The following is a 20682-nucleotide window of genomic DNA, read 5'->3' on the forward strand; positions in this document are numbered from 1 at the left end:
ATTCAGAGGAAACATTAAGAACAGTCCCCCTTCATCACAAAGGTTATAAAGAATAACCAGCATGGGGGGCCATGGGGGGGCATGTCAAGAACAAATCACGCCAAACCAACCTAATTTCCTTCTTTGATAAGGTTACTAGTGGATGAGGGGAATGGGAAGCAGTCGCCGTGACATATCTTGATTTTAGTCAGGCTTTCAATACAGACCCACATGCCATTCTCACAAACAAATCAGGGAAATGTGGTCTAGATTAAATTACTATAAGGTGGGTGCAAAACTGGTTGAAAGATTGTACTTAAAAAGTAGTTATCAATGGTTCCCTGTCAGACTGGGAGGGCATATCTAATGGTGTCCTGCAGGCTACAGTGAGCAGGTTCCTCTTTGTGACTGGACTTCTCCAGGAAGGAGGTGCTCACCGAGCCGCTGGGTGCTGCTGCGGGGATCACCTTACTCCCGGCTTTGGTGTGTGTCCGGTGGAAAGGGGTGGCTGTTGTCACAGACTGAGCTGGGGCGCCCCTCCGTCTCTCTGCAGAGCAGGGATGGGATCTTTCCAGGGTAGGGGGATGCAGCAGGGATGTTTTCCTATTCCATTTGTCTGCCTGCCTGTAGCCCATAAACTGAAGTGGAATTCACACTGTAGGTCAGAGGGGTCCCAGCAGCCTTGAGATCAGCATCGCTGGGCAGAAAGGGGTGTCAGACAGACCCAGTTCAAAGGAGAGATGGGTAGGCCCACAGATATGACAGATAGACAGACAGACACCCTGCCCCATGCATAGGCTGACAGACCTTAGATATGATTAGCAGGCTGCCGGGCACCCAGCCCTCTGGATGGCTAGAGAATGCCTTGGCAATTCTGCAGAGATGGGTACACTGTGTGTGTGTGGGGGGGCAGGACTTTCGGTGGCTGGGGGGAGTGATGGGGAGAAGGGGAGAGGAGGAAGGTGATTATTATGGTGAGCATCATGCAGCCCTGAGCAGGTGGCCAATAGCAGGGAGGGATGGGAGGTTGCATCCCCATCAGTAGGTGTCTCTGCCCATCCCTCTAACTAAGCCTCTCCTGGTGCACCTGGCTTTGCCTCCTCAGCCTGGAGCAGGCTCTGGAGTGTGTGGCTGGGTCACTGAGCCCTGCGGGGCGAGTCCGCGGTCAGGGGGAGCTGGGGCCTCACAGAGCAGCAGGCGCGTTTACCTGCTGGAGCTGACGGTTCCAAACCCAGGTGCCGAGGCCTGTGGGTCAGAAAACGTGTGCCAGTCCCATGCCTGCAATTGACTTCTCATCAGCTCTGGGGAGATGCACAAACCCACTGAGAGCAGGCGAGCCCTCCTGGGCCTCCATCTGACAAATGTGGCCCCCCTGGACTTGCTCGTGGCCACCAAGGGTGTGGATATCAGACCCCACGAGGGGCTCAGAGCACTGGACTGTATCTCCCGGGAGAAAGTAACGCATCCCCCGGGGGGACAGTCTGCCAACGGACACACCATCCACTGCTGGCTCCTTTGGATAAGAAGCAGGTGGAAATCTCCCCATCGGGCTGTCCCAGGCTAGGACTCCACTCAGCCCATCCTCCCTCTTTCCAGCCCCAGGTCATGGCTTTTCTCTCCCTCTTCCCCCCTCTTGGTTTTCTAAGGGGCTCTTACACGTTGGCACCCTGCTGGGGTGTGACTCGGCTGAGCTGAACAGCACTGATCCTCCTGACAGCAGGCAAGACGGATCGGCAGGGGCTGTGTATTCAGGTGCAGCTGTTCCCGAACACATGGACAGCAGCTGAAGGAAAACAGGCCAGGAGAGGGGGAGAGGGACAGGGAGAGAAAGAGATTCGCTTTGTCCGTATGAACACCTTCAAGCCGGCCTGCGTGAAGCACGTGGCGTCTCCCATCCCGGGCTCCCGTCCAGGTAGCACCGTGGTGCACGAGGATTGCTGCAGGCTTTGCACGAGGCCTGGCTCTTTCACCAGGAGGAGAGTGTAAGGGTGAAGGGAGCCTGCAGCTTGCTATGAAGGGAGAGCCAGTGCCTGTCTGAGTTCATATCCATGCAGGGAGAGATGTATTTAGATGAGTGTGTTTGAGCGGACATGTGCGCTTGTACATCCATCCATCCTCCGCATGCATCCTGTGTGTTTCTGCATGCATGCATTCTCTGTGTGCATGCATCTGTTGTGCACAAATATGGGTGTGTGCACACACGCATCTCTGGATACACGGCTTGAGGCACGGCTGTGGGTCCAGCAATAAGGGAGCTTTACTCCGGCTCCGTTCATTTTCTTGCTGGGCTTTGCATAGCAATCGGCACAAGGCAATACCCGAACCCGCTGCAAAGGGAAGGGCACTGGAGTCAAAGAAGCAAAAAGGCTTGCATGGCCGAGCTTTGCTCCTGCTTGGAGAGAGCCTGTCTCCTGGTTGGGGGACGGGAAGTCACAGACCCAAAGCCCTCCAAGTCTGTGGCACTGGCTGTTACTCAGAGAGCTGCTGCGGGGAACCGGAGAGCAACAAAATTGATTTCCAGGTAGAGGCCAGAAGGACTGAGGTCAGTCGGTGCCCTAAAGGTTCAATACAGAACCATTCAGCCAGTTCTCCACAAACAGCCCCGGAGCAGCAGTCACAGGCCTGTGGTACAGTTTGTGTTGCCATCCATTTCCCTACAGCTGGCAACACCTGGAAAGTGTCGTTTTTGGCAGCCATCCTGCCTTGTAAATCATAACCCCGACCGGCGCTCCGGGACACTCCGAGGCAGAGAGGTTTATGGGTGATGCTTCCTCAGAACCGTCTGCTTCACCCTTGGGGGACTCTGAGGCACCTGCCAGCCAAGCCACCTTGGGCTTTGCAAGCCCCTGCCACGCAGCGCGACTGGGCCGGCAAGGTTGTCACTTGCCAGAGAGTTCCTCGGTTGCATAAGAACAGGGATACGAGTGCTGCTAGCACAGGCGATGGCTAATAGCCCAGGGATGCAGGTACTGACAGCCTGAAGCCCCAGCTTTGATGATAACCCCTCGGCCCTGTTGTGGTGCTGGGAGTCTCTGGAGCAGTGACATTTCCAGGGATAGAGCCTAGAACCCCCCCCCCCCAGCTCAGCCATGGCATGCCCACTCTCTGAGCCGGGCACGTCAGCTGGACCTGTGCCCGGCGGCTCTCGGACCAGAGCTTAGCAGTTTACAAGGCACATTTTCCTGCCCCATTTCTCCTGGATATTGGCCCAAGCTCTATTGATTCCTAACTCTTTCCCGTCAGCTCTGAGTTCCCAGCTAACGCTCCTGGGGAGCAGCGAAGGATTATGGGCAAGCACGTGCTCCGGAGATGGCTGCAGTGCAACCTGGGATTGCAAGAGTCCCTCAGTGCTCTCCAGGGCTCAGAAGCACCTGGTTCAATAGCCTTTAACCCCCAGCCCCCGCCCGCTGCCCTGGCCTTTGCAGGAATCCTCGCTTCTTAAATCGGAACGAATTGCTCCCTGTTTGTTTTTGCTGCGCTGGCCTGACCTGAGCTGGAGTTGATTTGCCGGCCCATGGGCAGACGCAATATGGGGACCAGGAGGTGGGGAGCGGGAACGCTCTCTCTCTCCTGTAGGCACAGGGCGAGGGGCTGGGGAACAGCAGGAGAAAGCAAAGCTTCATCAATGCCACAAACAGCACAACCTGCGAAAGCCAAACTGCCTGGGGAAGGCTTTCGCCTGCTCAGAGCAAAGGTGGGAACTCTCCTTCCGTGACAGGGCAAGAGGGAACACCAGGCTGAGAGACAATCGCGGGGGAGACAGAGGAGAAATCAACGGACCTGCATCTCTAAAGCTCACCCGCTGGCCTTTTTGGGTGCTCTTGGCCTGAGCCCTGAGAAGCAGTGAGGAAGAGGAATGGGTTGACCTTAGAAATGTTCAGTGGTCCGTGTACTCTAATAATAACCCCAAGCTTTTCATCAGTACCATTACCCCATTTTACAGAGGGGAAAACTGAGGCACCGGGCGGTGAAGTGACTTGTCCAGGGTCACCCAATGGATGAGCTGGGAACAGGCCCCAGGTCTCCTGAATACCAGGCCAGTGCTCTCTCTGCTAGGCCACACTGCCTTCTCCGATCCGAGTGGGATTTGGGGCAGGGCTGCAAGGTGTGGTGCTCAGTCTGTCAAAGAAAGCTCTCGGGAGCTGGAGAAATCAAGCAGATCTGGGGTCCCCAAAGCAGTCAGCTGTACACAGCACAGCATCTCAGTGGTCAGGCTCCAGATGGCTGGGCAGGTGCGTGGGTTAGTGCGGGGAACCGGTCCATTCTGCTGTGGGAGGAGGCTTGCATGCCCTGGTAGGGGAGCAGAGCTAGAATATGGACTTGGCTGCTCTCCGCCCCCTTAACTTGCCCAGTGCCAGACTGTGAGCCCCAACGCAGACCACGTTACGAGGCCAGAGAGACAATAAAATGGAGCAAGTGCCTGGCACGTCTATTTCTTCAGCATTAAGGAACTGCAGAGTCACCATCCACCCTGATCTCACACAGCACCTTCCAGAACAGACTCCTCTACAAACAGGGGGCAGAGATATACTTCACCTACCAAGGGCAGGCAGCCACCTCTGAGGCGAAGCAAGACCGCTGGTCAGCAGCGCACGGCAATGCTGCACAGTTCTTCAGGAGGGGTGAAGAAAATCCCACATCCCCCTGAATGTGCCAGAGAAATGGGGGAAAGGAAACGAGCTGGACAGTCGCTTCTCCTGCCACCAGCTCGTTAACGGCCCTCAGTGCTCAGGACTGGAGTTTTATGTCTCATCTAAAGCACCTTCAGTAGCCCAATGCCTCCAACCCTCACCTGATCCAGAGGGGAGGACATCTTCTGCCCACAGGCTGGCCTGACACTGAGGAGAGGCCAGCACCAGAAGTGCCAACAGCTGCCTTGAGTCTCAGCAGGCTTCAGAAATGGACATGGTACCTGCTCCCCATCGAGTGACCCCCCCACTCGTGTCTTCCACCTGTGACCTGCACATTGGGAGGTCCCCTAAACCTCTGCTGGGCCCTTCCCAGAGCTGCTGGGATTTCATTTTGGTTGTGTTGCGGTAGCGCCTTGGAGCCCCAGTCACGGACCAGGGCTGAATTGTGTCAGGTGCTGTACAAACCCAGAAGAGACCGATGGTCTCTGCTCCGAAAAGCTCACAACCTAAGTACCAGACAAGAGCCAACAGCTGGATACCGCCAGACAGAGGCGGGAGCACAAAGAAGCAATAGGGCAATACTGGCTAGCCTGCTGGGCAGTGGTCTCAGCCAAGACATCCCTCCCCCCACCCCCCCATTAAAGACGCTGGACTAGAAGCAGCAGTTTGTTATTCTGCCCGTGTGCCTGGCCCGTTCTATGACAGGATGTGCCTCCCCGCTTCTGACTCCCACTGGCCACAGGACGGACAATGAGATCTCCATGTCTGACTCACACGGGGGCTGTTTTGTTTCACTCCTAGGGGAGGCTGAGATTAGCTAATCATCCCTTACACGGCCGGGGAAATGGCCTTATGTTCAGAACGGTTTAAAACAACGTCCGTCCCCTTCACATCCCCAGCCGGGCTCCAAGGTGAGCAGGCGCCAGTTGTGTTTGCTGGAACAATAACCCCAGCGCATGGCAGCCAAACCAGTGGAGCTCAGGTGGTTTTGCCAGATGATTTTGCAGCGTAATCCTTGACCTCTGATACCCTGGCTGAGGAGTGTCAGACTACAAAACCCAGGATCCACTGGGGCTCGGGCATGGAAGTGGGTGCGGAAGGAAAGGTGGCCATGCTCTATGCATCGGAGCAGACTGGGTTATTACAGCACACAGGACGGTAACCATTAACTTCACTGGGAGCGGAGACCAGCCCCTGCTAAGCACCTTTGAAAATTCCTCCTGTATCCTGGTGACTGGGGGCCTATTACATCAGCCAGAGGAGCTTCTGAAGGACAGTGGCTAAGATTTTGAAAACTGCCCCATGACTTGGGCTGTCTCTGTTTTGGGGGGCCCAGCTGGAGACTCCCTTAAAGGAGTCTGATTGTCAGAAAGTGGTGAGCACCCGTCTTTGGAGAACCAGGTCCCTCTAAGGTATCTGATGTTGGGCACCCAGAATGATTAGTCAGCTTTGGAGATCTTGGCCAGCGTCTGCTGCTTCATTCCCCTGAGAAGGAGTCAATCCCTGTGGGACTTCAGGCAGAGAAGGTCACTGGAGGGCAGTCAGGAGACCTGCTTTCTATTTCTGGCTCTGCCACTCACTTGCTTGTGACCTTGGGCGAATCCCTTCCTTTCTCTGTGCCTCTGTTTCACACGCCCCCTCTCCCTTCCTCTTCGCCTCTCTTGTCTATTCAGGCTGCGAGCTCTCTCACCCAGTATGTGCCCTGCCTGCCCCAATGGGGCCCTGATCTTGGTTGGGGCCTTTCAGGGTATGTCTCCACAGCTATTAAAACCCACAGATGGCCCATGGGACTCAGGCTGCCCGGCTGTTTCATTGCTATGTAGCCATCTGGGCTCGGGCTGGCGCCCAGCTCTAGGACTCTGGGAGGTTGGAGGATCCCAGAGCCCGGGCTGCAGCCTGGGCAGAACATATACACTGCACTGAAACAGCCCCTTAGCCCAAGACCTGCGAGCCCCGTCAGCTGGCATGGCCCAGCCGCCAGTGGCTAATTGCAGTGTAGACACCCCCTGAGTGCTACTGAACTAACGAATAATAATAAACCTGGGACACCAAAGGGTTAGAGACTGCTGAACAACAAGGGGAACCTGAGCTCTGCAGAACTCCAGGTTTTAATTCAGATCCTATAAAAACAAATAAGAAATGACTAAAGAGACACAGAAACCAACAGGCCAGAAATTAACCGTATGTTGGTGCATAGCCTGTGATCTGGTTGACTACCAATGTGTGCCAAGTGACGGCTTCTGTGCATTGATACAGAGCGACGCCGAGGGCAACTCTGCAGTCTGCTGGGTCTAGAATTGCCTTTGAATGCCTCCGAGCACGTTCTTTTGACTCCGATTTCACAATACGCCTGTCAGGCAAAGGGCAGCCAGGGTTTCTCGGAAGGGCCCCAGTGCAAAGCCTCCCTTATTCCTGTGTTTGGAGAAGACGTACTGTGATCAAAGCCACCAGCCTGAGACATCCCTGAGTCACGTCACTCAGCAGCTGCCTTTGGCTGGCGATGGGGATGTCACTGGAAGGCTGGGAGGGGGCACTTCCGGGCTCAACAGAGGGGCTCCGAGGGCCGGCTCCCTTCAGAGAGACGCTGTGCGTCACCAGGCGCAGCTCAGCCATGCTGGTTCCCCCGTAGCTTCTCCCTGTTCCCAGTGTTCTCAGCCTGAGGATACGCAGGCACTCGCGTCTCATGGGAAGGGGTGCAGGGCAGCTAGGGAGATCCCTTTAGACGCTGAGCCAACGCCCAAGCAGCTCACCCTCAGGTGGGACATGGGTCAAGGTTTCGATCTGGTGCAATTCTCAGTTCTCAAGCTTTGCCATAGCACAGCTACTCCAATAATCCTTGAGCGTTCCTGTGGCAGTTCGCACCCTGAAGTGTGCTCCCCGGGAAAGGCGCTGGCCTGTGCTGGCTGGTGGGTCTGTGCAGTGTCCACGCTACTGGGGGCAGGGGTGTGTGTGTGTCTCAGGCCCCTCGGTGGCTGATTCAGGGAAGCCTTTGCTGGCTGGACGTGGCTGCTGCTCAGGGAGAGGAGAGGGGATCGGATGGGATTTGCTGAAGGCTTCTCATTCCCCAGCTTCGCAGACTGCCTGGCTTGACCCCAGCAACTCAGGACCTGCTGAGCCAGACCCACCTCCTTGTTCTATCCTGACATGGGAGGGCCCCTTGGAGGGCCCTGGGATCCCCTTCTAGAGAGGGACCCCTCAGCCCTGGACTGTTGTGGAGCAAGTGGGAGGCCACCTCTTGTCTCCCCTGGGGTGTGGTGGGAGAAATAGCCACTCCTTCCTCCAGCGGGAGACCAGGATGGGATAGTCTCTCTCAAAGCTGCCTTCCCCAGGATCGTAGCTGCAAAAACCAGGAGGGGCCTTTCGGATGCTGATGGGGGCAGAGGGTGATCAGCCTGGGCCAGGGCAGTCGCTCACACCTCCTGCCCTGGGCCAGGGAGGGGGCCCAAAGCGCTGAGGTGGGTGAATGCCCCCCATATTACAGGGGGGGAAGCTGAGGCACAGAGTGGGGAAGTGACCAGGACCAAGGCCCCAGGGTTGTCAGTGGCAGAACCAGCCTGGAATTCTGGCTCCCCGGCCTGTGCTCAGGCCCTGAGAGGAGAAGGAGCCATTCGGGAGCCGGGCTGCTGGAGCACTGAGAGGCCCTGATGTGGGCTGCACTCGCTGCAGGCCGGGGCAGATCCTGCACACTCCACACAAGTCGTCCCAGACATGGTGTGTGAGGCAGGGCAAGAACTGGCCCCCCGAATGAGGTAGGGGGGTTTGTGGGGGCCAGGCTGAGGTGCGTGGGGTGGAAAGCCAGGGGGCACAGAACCTCTCTCCGGGGGACATGCTATATTAGGGCCCCTCCGCTCAGGGGCTGTTTATCTTGGAGGTGATACTTAAGTGTAAGTAAATAAACAGAGAGCAGATGGCACGGAGGGCCCGGCTGGCAATTCCCTGCTCTCGGGGGTTCCTGTTGGGAAAACACGGCTGCCAGCCGAGGCAAATGGATTCCAGACCTGCCAGGGCCACATGTGGCCACCAGGATGCTGCCGGCCTGACCTCGCTGAACCTTGCTAAAGCAGCATCGTCCTTCACATGAGGGGGTCGAGGAGGGGTCCGTTCGCTCCCCCTTCCCGGGCCCGGTGACCTGCTTTACAAGCCTGGCCTGGAGGTCTCCCTCTCCCACCCTGTGGATGGGCAAGGAGAGATATTAACCCCCCAGCAGGGGGTGGGGGCTCTCTGCTGGGGTCCTGCCGCTTTCATGCACTGTCACTCTGAGCAATGGAAACGCGGCGTGCTTGCGAGCTGAGGGCAGGGCAGGGAGGGGAGGGCGAAGCAAGGGCTGCCGCTGTTGAAAGGGGCTGGATTTGTCCCATCGGACAAGAGCTCCCAGCTCCAGCACATGGGCTGGCGCTCCAACTGGGATCTGGACTCTCCCTGCCCAGCTGCTGAGCTTGGGGGCACTGCCCGTCTCCTGTGCCGTTGGGTGTTACTCCAGACCCTGGTCTTGTGATTGCCTCCAGGAGCTTGTGCCAATGGAGTTTGGGCTGGCAGCTGGCTAGATTCTGATACCTAGGTCCCACCACTGTGGTATCTGGCCTGGGAGAGAGGGAAGTCACATGGGGGGTGCTGGCTGAGACAGGTGAGGCCACACGCTGGGAAAGCTACTGTCCTTGTCTAAATCATTTGGGCGCCTCACTGGGAGAGCATGCTCGGGATTTAAGGGGGAGATTAGTAAAAACGTTAAGTATGAAACTGTTGGCCTAGTTTGTGTGAGCACCTACCTAGCTTCTGTGTGCAAAGCAGGTGAGTGTTTGTGCCAATGGGAATTGTGCTCCTTTGCAAAGGCAGCTCCGCCGTTCACACGAGCAGCCGCTGGAACTGGGCACGCTCATTAGCAGCACAGCTGGGCACCATCTGGGCCTAACTCAGCATTATTGGAAAGGAATTGCTGAGGGCAAGCGGCGGCCACGATTCCCCCTGCGGGTGGGAGATTCCAGTGGGGTCTGGCTAGTTTGCAGAAACCGCTGTTCCACGTAGCATTGGTTTTCCAGGAGTTGCTCGAAACATTTCCCCCCTTAATTTGCACCAGGGCTTTTCCAGAGACAAGTAATAAAGGACCAACCCCCCCACCACGCACCTAGCTGAATGGGTCGGGTTTGAGGTTCTTTCTTCTTGTTCTTCTACAGTATTTCTGTGACAGTGTCCCTCAGAGATCGGGGAAGGGCCCCCTGAGCTAGGTACTGAACAAGCACAGAGCAAGAAAGACAGGCCCTGTCTCAAACAGCTTCCAGTCTTCTTGCCTTGCCTCTGGGATGATAAAACCAGGTAAAGCCCAGAGCTCCCAATTCTCTGGAGTCAAAAGGAACCCGAACCTCAGCAGTTATAAGCTCTGTTCTCACTCTAGACCCCCTGGTTTTTCAGTGGGTTTTTGATTCAGCCACACAAGTTCTCTCCTCGCTTGCTACCATTATATTTCCACAAGACCCACACAAAATATCCCTTGCTCTTGTGCTAGGTGGTTCATTGTAACAATCGCTGTTCCCTGGGCTGATGAAACGAGGAGGTAATGAACATGATTTAGTTGGGATTGGTCCTGCTTTGAGCAGGGGGTTGGACTAGATGACCTCCTGAGGTCCCTTCCAACCCCGATATTCTATGATTCTATGAAAGACCACGAGCGCTCACCTTCGCTCACTTACACCCGTTTTACACTGACTCCACTGGCTTCATTGCAGTTAGTTTTGATTCCTCCTAGTGTGAACGAGAGCAGAATCAGGCTCTGCATTGGATTCAGCCGCATTTGAAACGCGGCAAAACAATTCCAGGGCCTGATTTTAAAGAATCATTAGAAGTGCAAGAGAAATTAATGTGCAAATATGTGCGCAAAACAAGTGTGCAATTGTTAATGTTAGCAAAAACCAGGCCCTCACTGTTAATTTGAATGTTAGCAAAAACCAGGCGCTCATCTTCTGTCAGATGAAAAAGAACAAACTGGTTCGGGTGTAAGAAATATCACGCTCAGGCTTGTAGAGAACGTTATAAAGAACAGACCGTATTAAAAAGGGGAAATTTGTAGTGGTGTTTTGAACCCGTTATAGATGTAGGCTTTGTGCCGAAAAGGTGTGGGAATCAGATGTGTGCAGATGTGTATGGAGGGGTGACTGTTCCATGTAGCCCATACCAACGCTGATCTGTCCTGATGCGGGGAAATATTAGCTGCCCTGAGTCAGCTCCTGTTGCTTCTTGGGGGAGCGGAGCAGGTTTCTGAAAACCACATTAAACTGCCATAAAATGCCCCTGTGCTCCCGTGGGAATCCGATCCAGCTCTGCGCCTCCTTTCAACTGGAAACCAGATCCTGCCTCGGAAACTTGCGCCGAGGCACCGGGTTTATCTGAGTGATTTACCAGGCTGGGTGACTGAGGGGCTCGTTACGCGTTGCTCTGTGGCGTGCCAGCTCCATTAACGCTGCTATCGGCCCTCGCCCCACAATGGTGGGTGAGCTCAGCCAGCATGGTGCATGTTCTGAGTCTCTGGGCACGCACCAGGGTGGAGGTGACTTCGGGCGTGCTGGGTTTGACATGCCTGGATGAGCTGTCTGTGGAGGAGTAGCTGCTGGGGGCATGCAGTAGGGAAGCTGAGTTCTCGTCCTCATGGGCTCCCTGGCCAGCCTACGGTTCGCTATCGATGGGTGGAGCCGGAAAGATCTGGGCAGTGCTGCAGCCCTTACTCATCTGAGTAGTCCCATTGACTTCAGAGGAGCTACTCCCATGAGGAGCGGCGGCAGCAGGATCCTAGCTACTAATAGACTTTAAGGCCCGAAGGGACCATCTAGCCTGACTCCTGCCCTTCGCCGGCCCCAGAACCTCGCCCACCCACTAGGCCCCTATCCTCTGGCTGAGTTCCTGAAGGCCTCAGATCTTGATTCGAAGACTTTACGGTGCAGAGAACCCCCCCATTTACTCCAGTTCACACCAATTCCCTCCCGCTCCCCTCCATTGTATGACATGCCATGAGCATGTCAGACGAGGGCAGTGACCCAGCGCACTTTGGAGGCCGTATTCTGGCCCCCACGTACCAACGGGCCTCAGCCTTCAGCTTTCTGAGTGTCAAGCCCTTACTGGTCACCCGGGGTCGGCCCCCAGCTTTGCGTCTCATCCCACCCATGGCAGGTCTGGTTGCACAGCGCCCCCTAGCGCAATCTGCAGTGAGAAGAACGCCCCCTAGTGAGTCACCAACACCACGTATCGCTCTGGTGAATGCAGTCTCCTTTGTCTCGGTGGCAGCAGGTGTGACAATGCCTTGGCAGAGGCAGAGCGACAGGCCTGGTGGGGCAGGGCTCTGAGTGGGAGCTTGGAGCTGGCACTTCCTTCCCACCTCCTTTTGCTCCAGGGTAGAGCAGACGGGGTCTCTTCTTCCAGGGGCCTCAAAGAGGGGATGGGCTTCTGTCTGGCACCTTGGCTCTGGGGGTGGGAGAGGCTCTGCTAACACTCTGGAAGTCTGGGGTGCCCACCCCCAAAGGACAAGAGTGGTGTTGGGGGTTAAGCACAAGGTCTGAGCTCTGCAACGGTGGTAACCTCTGGGCCCATCCTATCCCTGCATCACCACCAGCTGCCAGGCAAACAGCCCGTCTAAGTCCCTCTTTGCCAACAAGCTCCATAGGCCAGGAGCTCCTCTCTCCTCTCCTACCTGCCCGGCTCCGCGAGCCAATCCGGCCGATCCCCGAGAGCCTGGAATGCATTACACGCCTGTCGGGAGGGGAAGTCTGTCCCAGTTCCGGACCTGGGGACCCTCACTAGCCCGGCGAGATAGAGAGCAAGTCCCACAAAGAGCCTTTGTTCCTCTGCTGGAACGAATGGATTGGAGACAGCTGAGGTCATTTGTCAGTCTGCGTTACCGGAGACCTTGCAGGTCAGGCAGCGGGAAGGAGGGAAGGGGGACAGGTGGAGAGACAGCCAGCCGGACAGACAGACAGAGCAAACAGATATAAATAACAGCAGCTCTCTCCAGAGCCTGCTGCTGGGGAATCCAGCAGGGGGGTGGGATTGGCAGCCGCGGGCTCCGAAGGGCGACGTTTTATCTGGGACTCTTCTGGCTAGGGAGGGGCCTAGACTTCGGCCAGGCCTAGCGCTGGCTGGGCAGGACTCGGGCAAGCCGCCCCTGCTCAGCTCTGCCAACCCACCTTGGGCTCAGGCTGCCCCACGGCTGCGTCTAGTCCTGAGCTCACCTATAGGTCTGCATCGCTCCTGCTCTCCCAGTCTGGGGCTCCCACCGCCCGCCCACCCCATTTGCCAAGGCACGTCACTGCTGACCTGCAGCCCTGAGCAGAGACGCGTCCCGGAACCAAGCACGGCCTTGTTCGGTCGAGCTCTGCACAGTCCTGACCTGCAACCCCCCCTGCTAGTCCAGATGGACAGGCCTGTCCTAGCGCTGTCTGCCTGTCTGCCTGTGCCCAGCCGGGCGGTATCTGTCGGGGTGACAATGCAACAGTGAAAAGCCACAGTTGCAGCTGAAGGGACCATGTCCGCCCTCTCTCCATGACCTGCTCGCTTTCCCCCCGGGGGCCCTTTGCAGCCAGCCCCCCTCACCCAAGCAGGGACGTCCATCTCTCCTGAATGGGGCAGTGGGGGCATGAGACGGAGATCAGCCAATCCATCCCCCGGGCAGCCCAAGCGCAGCCACGGTCTGTTTGCAGAGGAAGATGGAACCGTGGAAGAGCAGGATTTGGCAGTAGATCGTTTCAAGCCCAGCTGCTCCCTGGGGTGGGCTGGAGGAGGAAGTTCTCTGTGAGGTGTATGTGTGGGGTGGGGGATGGCTGGGGGATTCGAGCAGCTTTGGTTCCTCCCTGCCTGTGGAGTTACAGCTTCATTTCACCCCGATCCCGATGTTAAGGGGCATACATCTAGGAAGGGTTCTGGGACGAGCTGGGGTTGCTGGGGCCGGGGGAAGGGGCAGGGGGCCCACACACCCAGTGTCTGGAGTGAAAGGGATCCCCACAGAGATGCTGATTGGTGGGAGCAGCGGCCTCCCTCCTGGTGAACCCTCTGCCTCGGCCGGAGGAGTGACCAGGTGCGGGAGGTGGAGCCGAGGGCAAAGTCTCCCTCTGCAGCCACTGAAGGAGCCGCCACCTCCTTCCCTCTCTCTAACAAGAGGAAACTTTTTAGCACGCCACAATTCTTCAGAGAAATTTATGGCCCACGGGGGAGCGGCCTGCCAGGGCCGTTCTCTGCCCGAATGGCGGCCGCGCTTCCTCCGAGGGGCCGAGAGCTGCTTTGATGCGACGCAGGCAGGCCTGCAACTCCAGCGCCAGCTATTCGGCTCCTTCCCCTGCAGACACACACCGGCCCTGCAACCCATCCACCCCTTCCCTTCCCTTCCTCTCCGATGGCTGCTTACGGAAATGGCTCGCTCGCAAGCAGGCTGCTGGTGGCAACCGGTGGGAGCCCCCGAGGCAGCGTGGCACAGGCCTTTGGAGGCCGCGCACCACGCCGGGTGAGCCAAAGGCCCATCTAGCTATCGTGGTGGGGGGCAATACGGCAGATAGGCAGGCAGCTAAGCATCTCCCCCCCCCACGTGACCGCAGCTCAGAGGGCACTGCCCAGAGCTCGCTCTGTAGTAAAAGAGCCCTTAAAATCCAGGTAAACTGGATTGACTCCTCCTCCGGAATCGCCTCCTTTTATTATTTCTGTAGCCCGCCCCAAATCAGCCTTGTTAGACAGGCTGTTCCCAGAGGAGTATTGTCTAGTGGTCAGAGCAGGGGCCCGGGGCTAGTCCCAGCTTTGGCGAGTCAGGGCGCCCTCTCTGTGATGTGGTTTCGATACAGGTTACAAATGGGTCCTGAGCCCATAAAGGTTAATAAACTGTTCTCGGGCCTGCCTGCTCTGCTGTCAGCATTGCTGCCAGAGCTGGAGTCAGCCTCATGACCCTTAGACCTGTGAATTCTCTGTCGTCGTTTCTTTGTCCCCCCCTCCGTCCATCAGCACCACACACAAGAGCAGGATGAGTTCGGCTGCCCGTTTCTGGGACAGTTAGTGGCACAACTGCACCTGCAAAAAGACACATTTCAAACACTAAGTGGAAATACATTCAAACTAACCAGCGGATACTCTTGGGGCAAAGAGGTGTGTCAGCCTCCAGAAATGGAGAGACGCATAAGGCCAAATGCAATCCCTGACCTAGGGATCAAAGCAGGTGTGGAATAAGAGCTGTGCCTGCAGGTACCCGCAGTGGAATAAAAACGATCCGCTCGTCCTGCCGTGTGAATGGTCCCAGCCGTGTTCAGGAAGAAGTTTCCACCCATGACTGCTCAATTAGGTGCATCACAGGCGGCTCATGGCTTCCTTGAAAGCCCCCCGCGGGGACCACTCTCAAGCCAGGCTACCGGATGAGATGGTCCATTTCTCTGTTCTGCTCTAGCGGTCCCTATGCTCCTAGCCCTGGTGCTTCCACAGGGGTCCCCGGTTTCTCTTGGCAATCTCTGTGGCCAAAGGGAGAAGCAGCTTTGCTCCCTCCTGGCCTCCGGCTGTCACTAAACCTCGTACAGCATTTCCCAGGCCCACTGTGCTTGGCTGAGAAGGAAAATTCGCCAGGCAGGGGGAAGGGGAGACCGGCTGAGGGAGGCTGAGTGGCTCTGAGTGGGTGGGTGGCGTTGGAAAGCTCACCTGAAAGCTCCTTAGGGTGAGTGGGGGGTAGTGGTTAGCACATCAGGCTGGGCTCCGTTTAATCCCACTCTGCCCCTGCTGGGAAAGGCGCTCTGAGCTCCCAGCTCTGTGCGGTGGAGGGGAGACTCGCCTGGCTCCTGGGGACATGGGCATAAAGGGGTTTCAGATCCTCCGAGAACAGAGTTTATAGCTGGCCCTTCGCAGCGTCTTAGGGCTGGCTGAAGATCCCTATGGGAGCGATGGGGCCCAGCTGAGAACTGAGTGGAGCTAGGAGCGTTCCAGAGCCGGCTCCGTGCTGGGGGGCAGAACACGCCGCACTGAGTCCAGCCCCACGGCAGCGGGGTGCCATATGGCCCTTAACGAACGGAGTCCCCCAGTGCAGCTGGGACGTGTCCCCCAAGGTCACACCCAGTGTCAGTAGCAGGGCTGGGGACAGAACCCAGGAGTCCTGGGGCTGGTCTATCTAAGATACTTCTGTAGCTCCCATTACCATGGTATCCACGTGCTTCACAAGTGTCCAGGTGTTTCTCCTCCCAGCACCCCAGGGTGGTGCAGGGCAGGGCTTTATCCCCACTGTACAGATGGGAGCTGAGGCCCCGAGAAGCTCTGTGACATGCCCAGGGTTGCGCAGGAAGTCTGGGGTGGAGCAGGACAGAGAAGCTGGCTTTCCCAATGCCCAGGCTTGTGCCCTAACCACTGGGCTACCCTCCCTCTCCAGAGGAGACGAGTGCTGCCAGCCAGGCATCAGATCAGCTCCTTCGGGTGTCTGGGGCAGCAGGTCAGAGCTGGGTCCCTGGGCACAGAGTGTTCTAGGGGCGGGGGCAGCAGGTCAGCCAGGGAAAGCCCTGAGTGGGACAGGGCATGAGGTGATTGCTCACTCCCCAGGAGACATGAGGAAATGGGGTCATTTGTGCCCACTGAGCAAAGATCTGGCCCCGGGCGGGAAGATAAATACAAGCAGCCCAAGGCCCTGCTGCTCTTGCCATCAGTCGCCTGACAATGGGGTAAGGCTGCCATCTGCTGTCTGCTCTGGATGAACGCAGAATCTGATAGCCCATCTATACATAGACCTGTGTACACCTACCGCACACGGACACACCCGTACGCGCCTGGCTCGGCCCGTACCTACCACACACGGACACACCCGTACACCCCTGGCTCAGCCGGTGCCTACAGCTCACGGACACACCCGTACATGCCTGGCTCGGCCCGTACCTACCACACACGGACACACCTGTACATGCCTGGCTCGGCCTGTACCTACTGCTGATGCCTGCAAGTCCGCACAGCTGCACAGGTTCAAGCCTCGGGCATATGCATGCACCTGCGCTGTGTGATTCTTGCACAACGGGCAGCGTTCTCTGCCGGCTCCTGGACACATCGCCACACGGGGACACAATGGATCCCAGTCCGTTTTATTACATAAATAGGTTAAATGAGTTTCCCCCTGTAATAAAATAAACCCCAAGTCTCCCCCTTCCCCACAGGCCCTCCTTTCCCAGCTGAGCGCTGGGACACCCCTGACCTCCCCTCCGTTCCCTTAATATCTGGGCTCCGGGGTCAGAGCCCAAGCCCTGCATGGCCTTGCTCCTTGCCCGCCCATTGAGGGTGGGAAGCAAGGCTCCCTCCGGCTTATGGGCGATAGCCACTCCTGCAGCTGCAACCCCGCCCCAGCCCACCTGCAGCCGGGAGCAGTTTCTGCCCAGCCTGCTTCAGGGACCCTGTCAGATCTCAGCCCCTGGGGAGACCAGCAGCAACAGAGACACAGCAAAGAAATGCAGAAAACCGTCCAGGGCTTAGCGCCCGTTGCAAGACAGGTGCCCCTGGCTGCTTCAGCCTGGGCCATCCCAGGTGGCAGGTGCAGAGTCCTGGAGTCCGGCAAAGGGCTCCCCCTGCAGGCGAGGTTGGGTGTGGAGGGGTCAAACAGGCAGCTCCCATTCCTGGGGTTGAGAGCGGGTCTCTGAGATAAGGTAGGCGGCTCTGGGCTCCAGGAATCGGGCTGTCTAGTGAACAGCTCCCACCGCAGGGGAAGGTCGGGTCTGACCAGCGAGCAGCTCCTAGCGCAGGTCAGGGGTGGAGGCGCCCAGGTAGGTGCGAAGGTCACTGATGTTCGACGGGATGATTTTGGCAGGGATGGTCTCCCTGTTCAGCCGCTGGTACGCTGCGTAGCGGTGACACCCCCCGAAGGAATAGAAATAATCCCCCCCTTGGCTGCCTTTGATCCAGAGGATGTCTATGGGAGGCACCTTGTCCGCTTCCTTCTGGGGAGCAGAGAAAGAGCTTTAGAAACAGGGTCAAACAGCAGCAGGGAGTTAACCCCATGCAACCCATCAGCCAGGGTCTCCAACACCCAGTCGCCCCAGCTGTGAGCTTCCCCGCAGCAGTGCCTGCTCAAGATACAGGCTGACGTTACGTTCCTGGCATTATTGGTATAACCCCGTGTTGCCAGCACAATCTCAGCAGTCCCAGGAGGAACGCAGGAAGAGCAGCGCAGCCACTGTGCCTACTGCAGCGCAGCCACTCCACACAACCCTGGCATCGCTGGCATGGCCACCCCCTGCACAACCTGGGCTTAGCAGGTGGCCCCGTTCACAGCATCACCAGCAAAGCGCTGCCATCGCCGGTACAATCCCAGCATGGCTCAGTGCCCCCATCCCAGCATCACCGGTACAATCCCAGCATCGCTCAGAGCCCCCATCCCAGCATCGCTCAGTGTCCCCATCCCAGCATCACCGGTACAATCCCAGCATCGCTCAGTGCCCCCATCCCAGCATGGCTCAGTGCCCCCATCCCAGCATGGCTCAGTGCCTCCATCCCAGCATGGCTCAGTGTCCCCATCCCAGCATGGCTCAGTGCCCCCATCCCAGCATGGCCTGCAAAGCGCTGCCATCCCCAGGATGTATAACCCTGGTATTACCTGGATGGTTTTCATGAGGCTCGTCACCTTGCTCTCCTCCAGGACTGAGGGGAGGGGTCTGATGAGCACGCTCATGGGGACGTTGTGTACGGTGGGGATGTTGTCGGAGTGGATGCTCCTGTTCCCCTGGTCTTCTTCCGCTGGGCCTGTGCTAGCCATCGCTGTGGCCCAGCCCCTGCCAAGAGCCCCTCGCAGCACACGCCACTGCCCAGCTGCTCTCACCTGCAGCATCCACTGCTGCCCCAGGGCCCCGCGGAGCGCTGCCGGGGAGGCCTTACGCCGAGGCGCGGATTGCACCGTTTGGAATTGCAGGGAGTGCAGAGGAATCTGTTCCCCAGCCCAGCTCCACCTCGCCTGGGTCACCGCCCCGGCTGGATTTCTCACTCTGTGCCTTCAGCCTGGCTGTGTGTGAGGTGGAGAGGCTGTTTCCGGCAGGGCGAGCGTGGCTGAGTCACAGTGAGTGTGCAGTGTGCAGTGTGCTTCGCCCTCGCCCACGGGGCAGCCAGGAAGCCAGTTCCATCATCGCTCCCCTGGAGGCGGGGCCTACCTTCCTCTGCCGACTCAGAATGAACCAGCAGAACGGAGTCCGGGCATCCCACGAGGAGCCTGGGGGCTGGGGCTGGCCGAGGGCCTGTCCGCTCAGCATGGCCCTTAAAGATCCTAGGCTGCAAGTCCCAGGAGCCCAGTGTCTTTAACCAAATCATTATCTCCTCGCCCCAGCCTGCCCTCCACCCCAGAGGTGGCTGCCTCTCAATGTCTCGGTTTGGGATTGTCCAGCCCCACATACACATAAACCTCTGCTCCCAGGGCGATCGCTGTCCTTAGCCAGAGAGCGGCTTGCAGCAGGGGCTGCGCAGCGTGTTGGGGACATGCCTGGCACGCAGCCAGCGCTACGGTAAATAAATAACCCTACAGAATGACCGTGGGCCCCAGGACTTCCTGAAAGCAGCTGGCCGTCGGGACATGCGCCTGCCCTGAGAGTTCGGCAGGGTCAGCGGCTGCGGTGGTGACAGCTGGCTGGGTGGTTATAGGTAGGAGCCTGTCGGTCTACAGCCCCCACTCTCAGCTCACTGCCCTTTCGCTGTAGGGAGCTCTGGCCTGGCCCGGCTGACTCTGACCAGAACTTCTAGGATCCTGAGGTTTACTGTGGGTGGGTCGTTAGGGTGAGGCCTGTAGAACTACTGTCCTGTTCGTTGTGCAGGGGCCTTACAGATCCCCCGCCACTTCTGTCCTGAGCCAGAATTTTGTTCTGGGCTGAACTTTTCCTTCCCCTGCTGCATAGGCTACTTATGTTCTCCACCCCAGAGGTGGCCGCATTCCAGTGGCACTGAATGACTCTAGCATTGATGTCCTTCCAATCCCTGAGGACGGATGGTGCTGCATTAAAACAAAACAAAAAAATGCGATTGAGCAGCAAGGAATGAATGTCGCTATCCCAGTCAGGTTTCTATACCAGGGTTGGTGTAACAAGCGAGGCCACTACATTGAGATCTATCCACAGCCCGGGTCCAAATAACAGAGGTGGCCCAATTTCAGCTCAGTGCTCTGTTGGGTCATCTCCCTAATCCTCCTCTTGTAAGACATCGTCCCAAACGGTGCTCAGCTGGGGCAGGCCCAGAGGGATGATGGGCCTGCCGTCCCCTCCCCCTCACACCTGAAGACAAAGTGGTGACTGGCACAAGTGAGAACAAAGCCGATGGAGGGCTGGTGTGCATGGCCGATGAACCGAGCCAGGGGCGGGTACCTAGCAAGGCGGGTGTGAGTGCAAGCAGATGAGATGTGGTTTGGTTTTGATCCTAAAGATGCACACATGTTTAGACAGCAAATTGAGCGCAGGCCTGGTGCTCCTGGCACGTCTTGGTGTCACCAGCGGGTGCGCACGCAGTGGAGACACTGGGGCTCTGTGATGGTTCATTCAGCAGAGACTCCAGAGCCCACGGAAGGTACGTCTACACTGCAAAAACAAAAAGTCCCACAGCAGCAAGTCTCAGCCCGGCTCAGCTGATTCGGGCTCATGCTACAGGGCTAAAATGAGCAGTGTAGACCTTAGGGCTTGCGCTGGAGCCCGGGGTCTGAGACCCATCCCTCTCGCTGGGTTTCAGAGCCTGGGCTCCAGCCCGAGCCCGAACATCTACATCTATGGGCCGCGGGTCATTTTTTGCAATGAAGACATAGTCAGTTGGGGATCCAGCCCCCTGGTGCCATCCAGCTAGGAAACCAACCAGGGATGATCCCGTCTCGTCACATTGCTTTTAGGAAAATCAGTCATTCCCTGACCCATTTGCATTGAACTCGGGTGGGGATTGAGAGAGGCATGGTCTGAACGCAAGTCTAGGTGCTAGCATCTCCTGGGGTCTAATTCCCAGGCAGCTCTGACACTGACTTGCTGATGTGGCATTGTGCAAATCACCCACCCTCCCTGTCTCGTTTCCTGCCTGTAAAATGGAGATGGTCCCTACTTCCGGGTTGTGGTTAGATGTTTGGCTGCGTGTGTGTGTTCTCCCTGTGTGC

General features: G+C 57.5%; 1 protein-coding gene across 1 annotated transcript; it reads right to left on the bottom strand.

Annotated features, from left to right (window-relative positions):
• Window positions 1-16750: 16750 nt before the first annotated feature.
• Window positions 16751-18972, bottom strand: SRXN1 (sulfiredoxin 1). The gene is made up of 2 exons (XM_034787390.1): window positions 18172-18972; window positions 16751-17515 (listed from the first exon to the last, which is right to left on the bottom strand). The coding sequence occupies exons 1-2, from the start codon at window positions 18400-18402 to the stop codon at window positions 17312-17314; spliced, it is 435 nt and encodes a 144-aa protein (XP_034643281.1). The 5' UTR covers window positions 18403-18972; the 3' UTR covers window positions 16751-17311.
• Between the last annotated feature and the right edge of the window lie 1710 nt (window positions 18973-20682).

Source organism: Trachemys scripta, chromosome 12 (assembly GCF_013100865.1).
Source record: "Trachemys scripta elegans isolate TJP31775 chromosome 12, CAS_Tse_1.0, whole genome shotgun sequence".
Classification (NCBI taxonomy): domain Eukaryota; kingdom Metazoa; phylum Chordata; order Testudines; family Emydidae; genus Trachemys; species Trachemys scripta.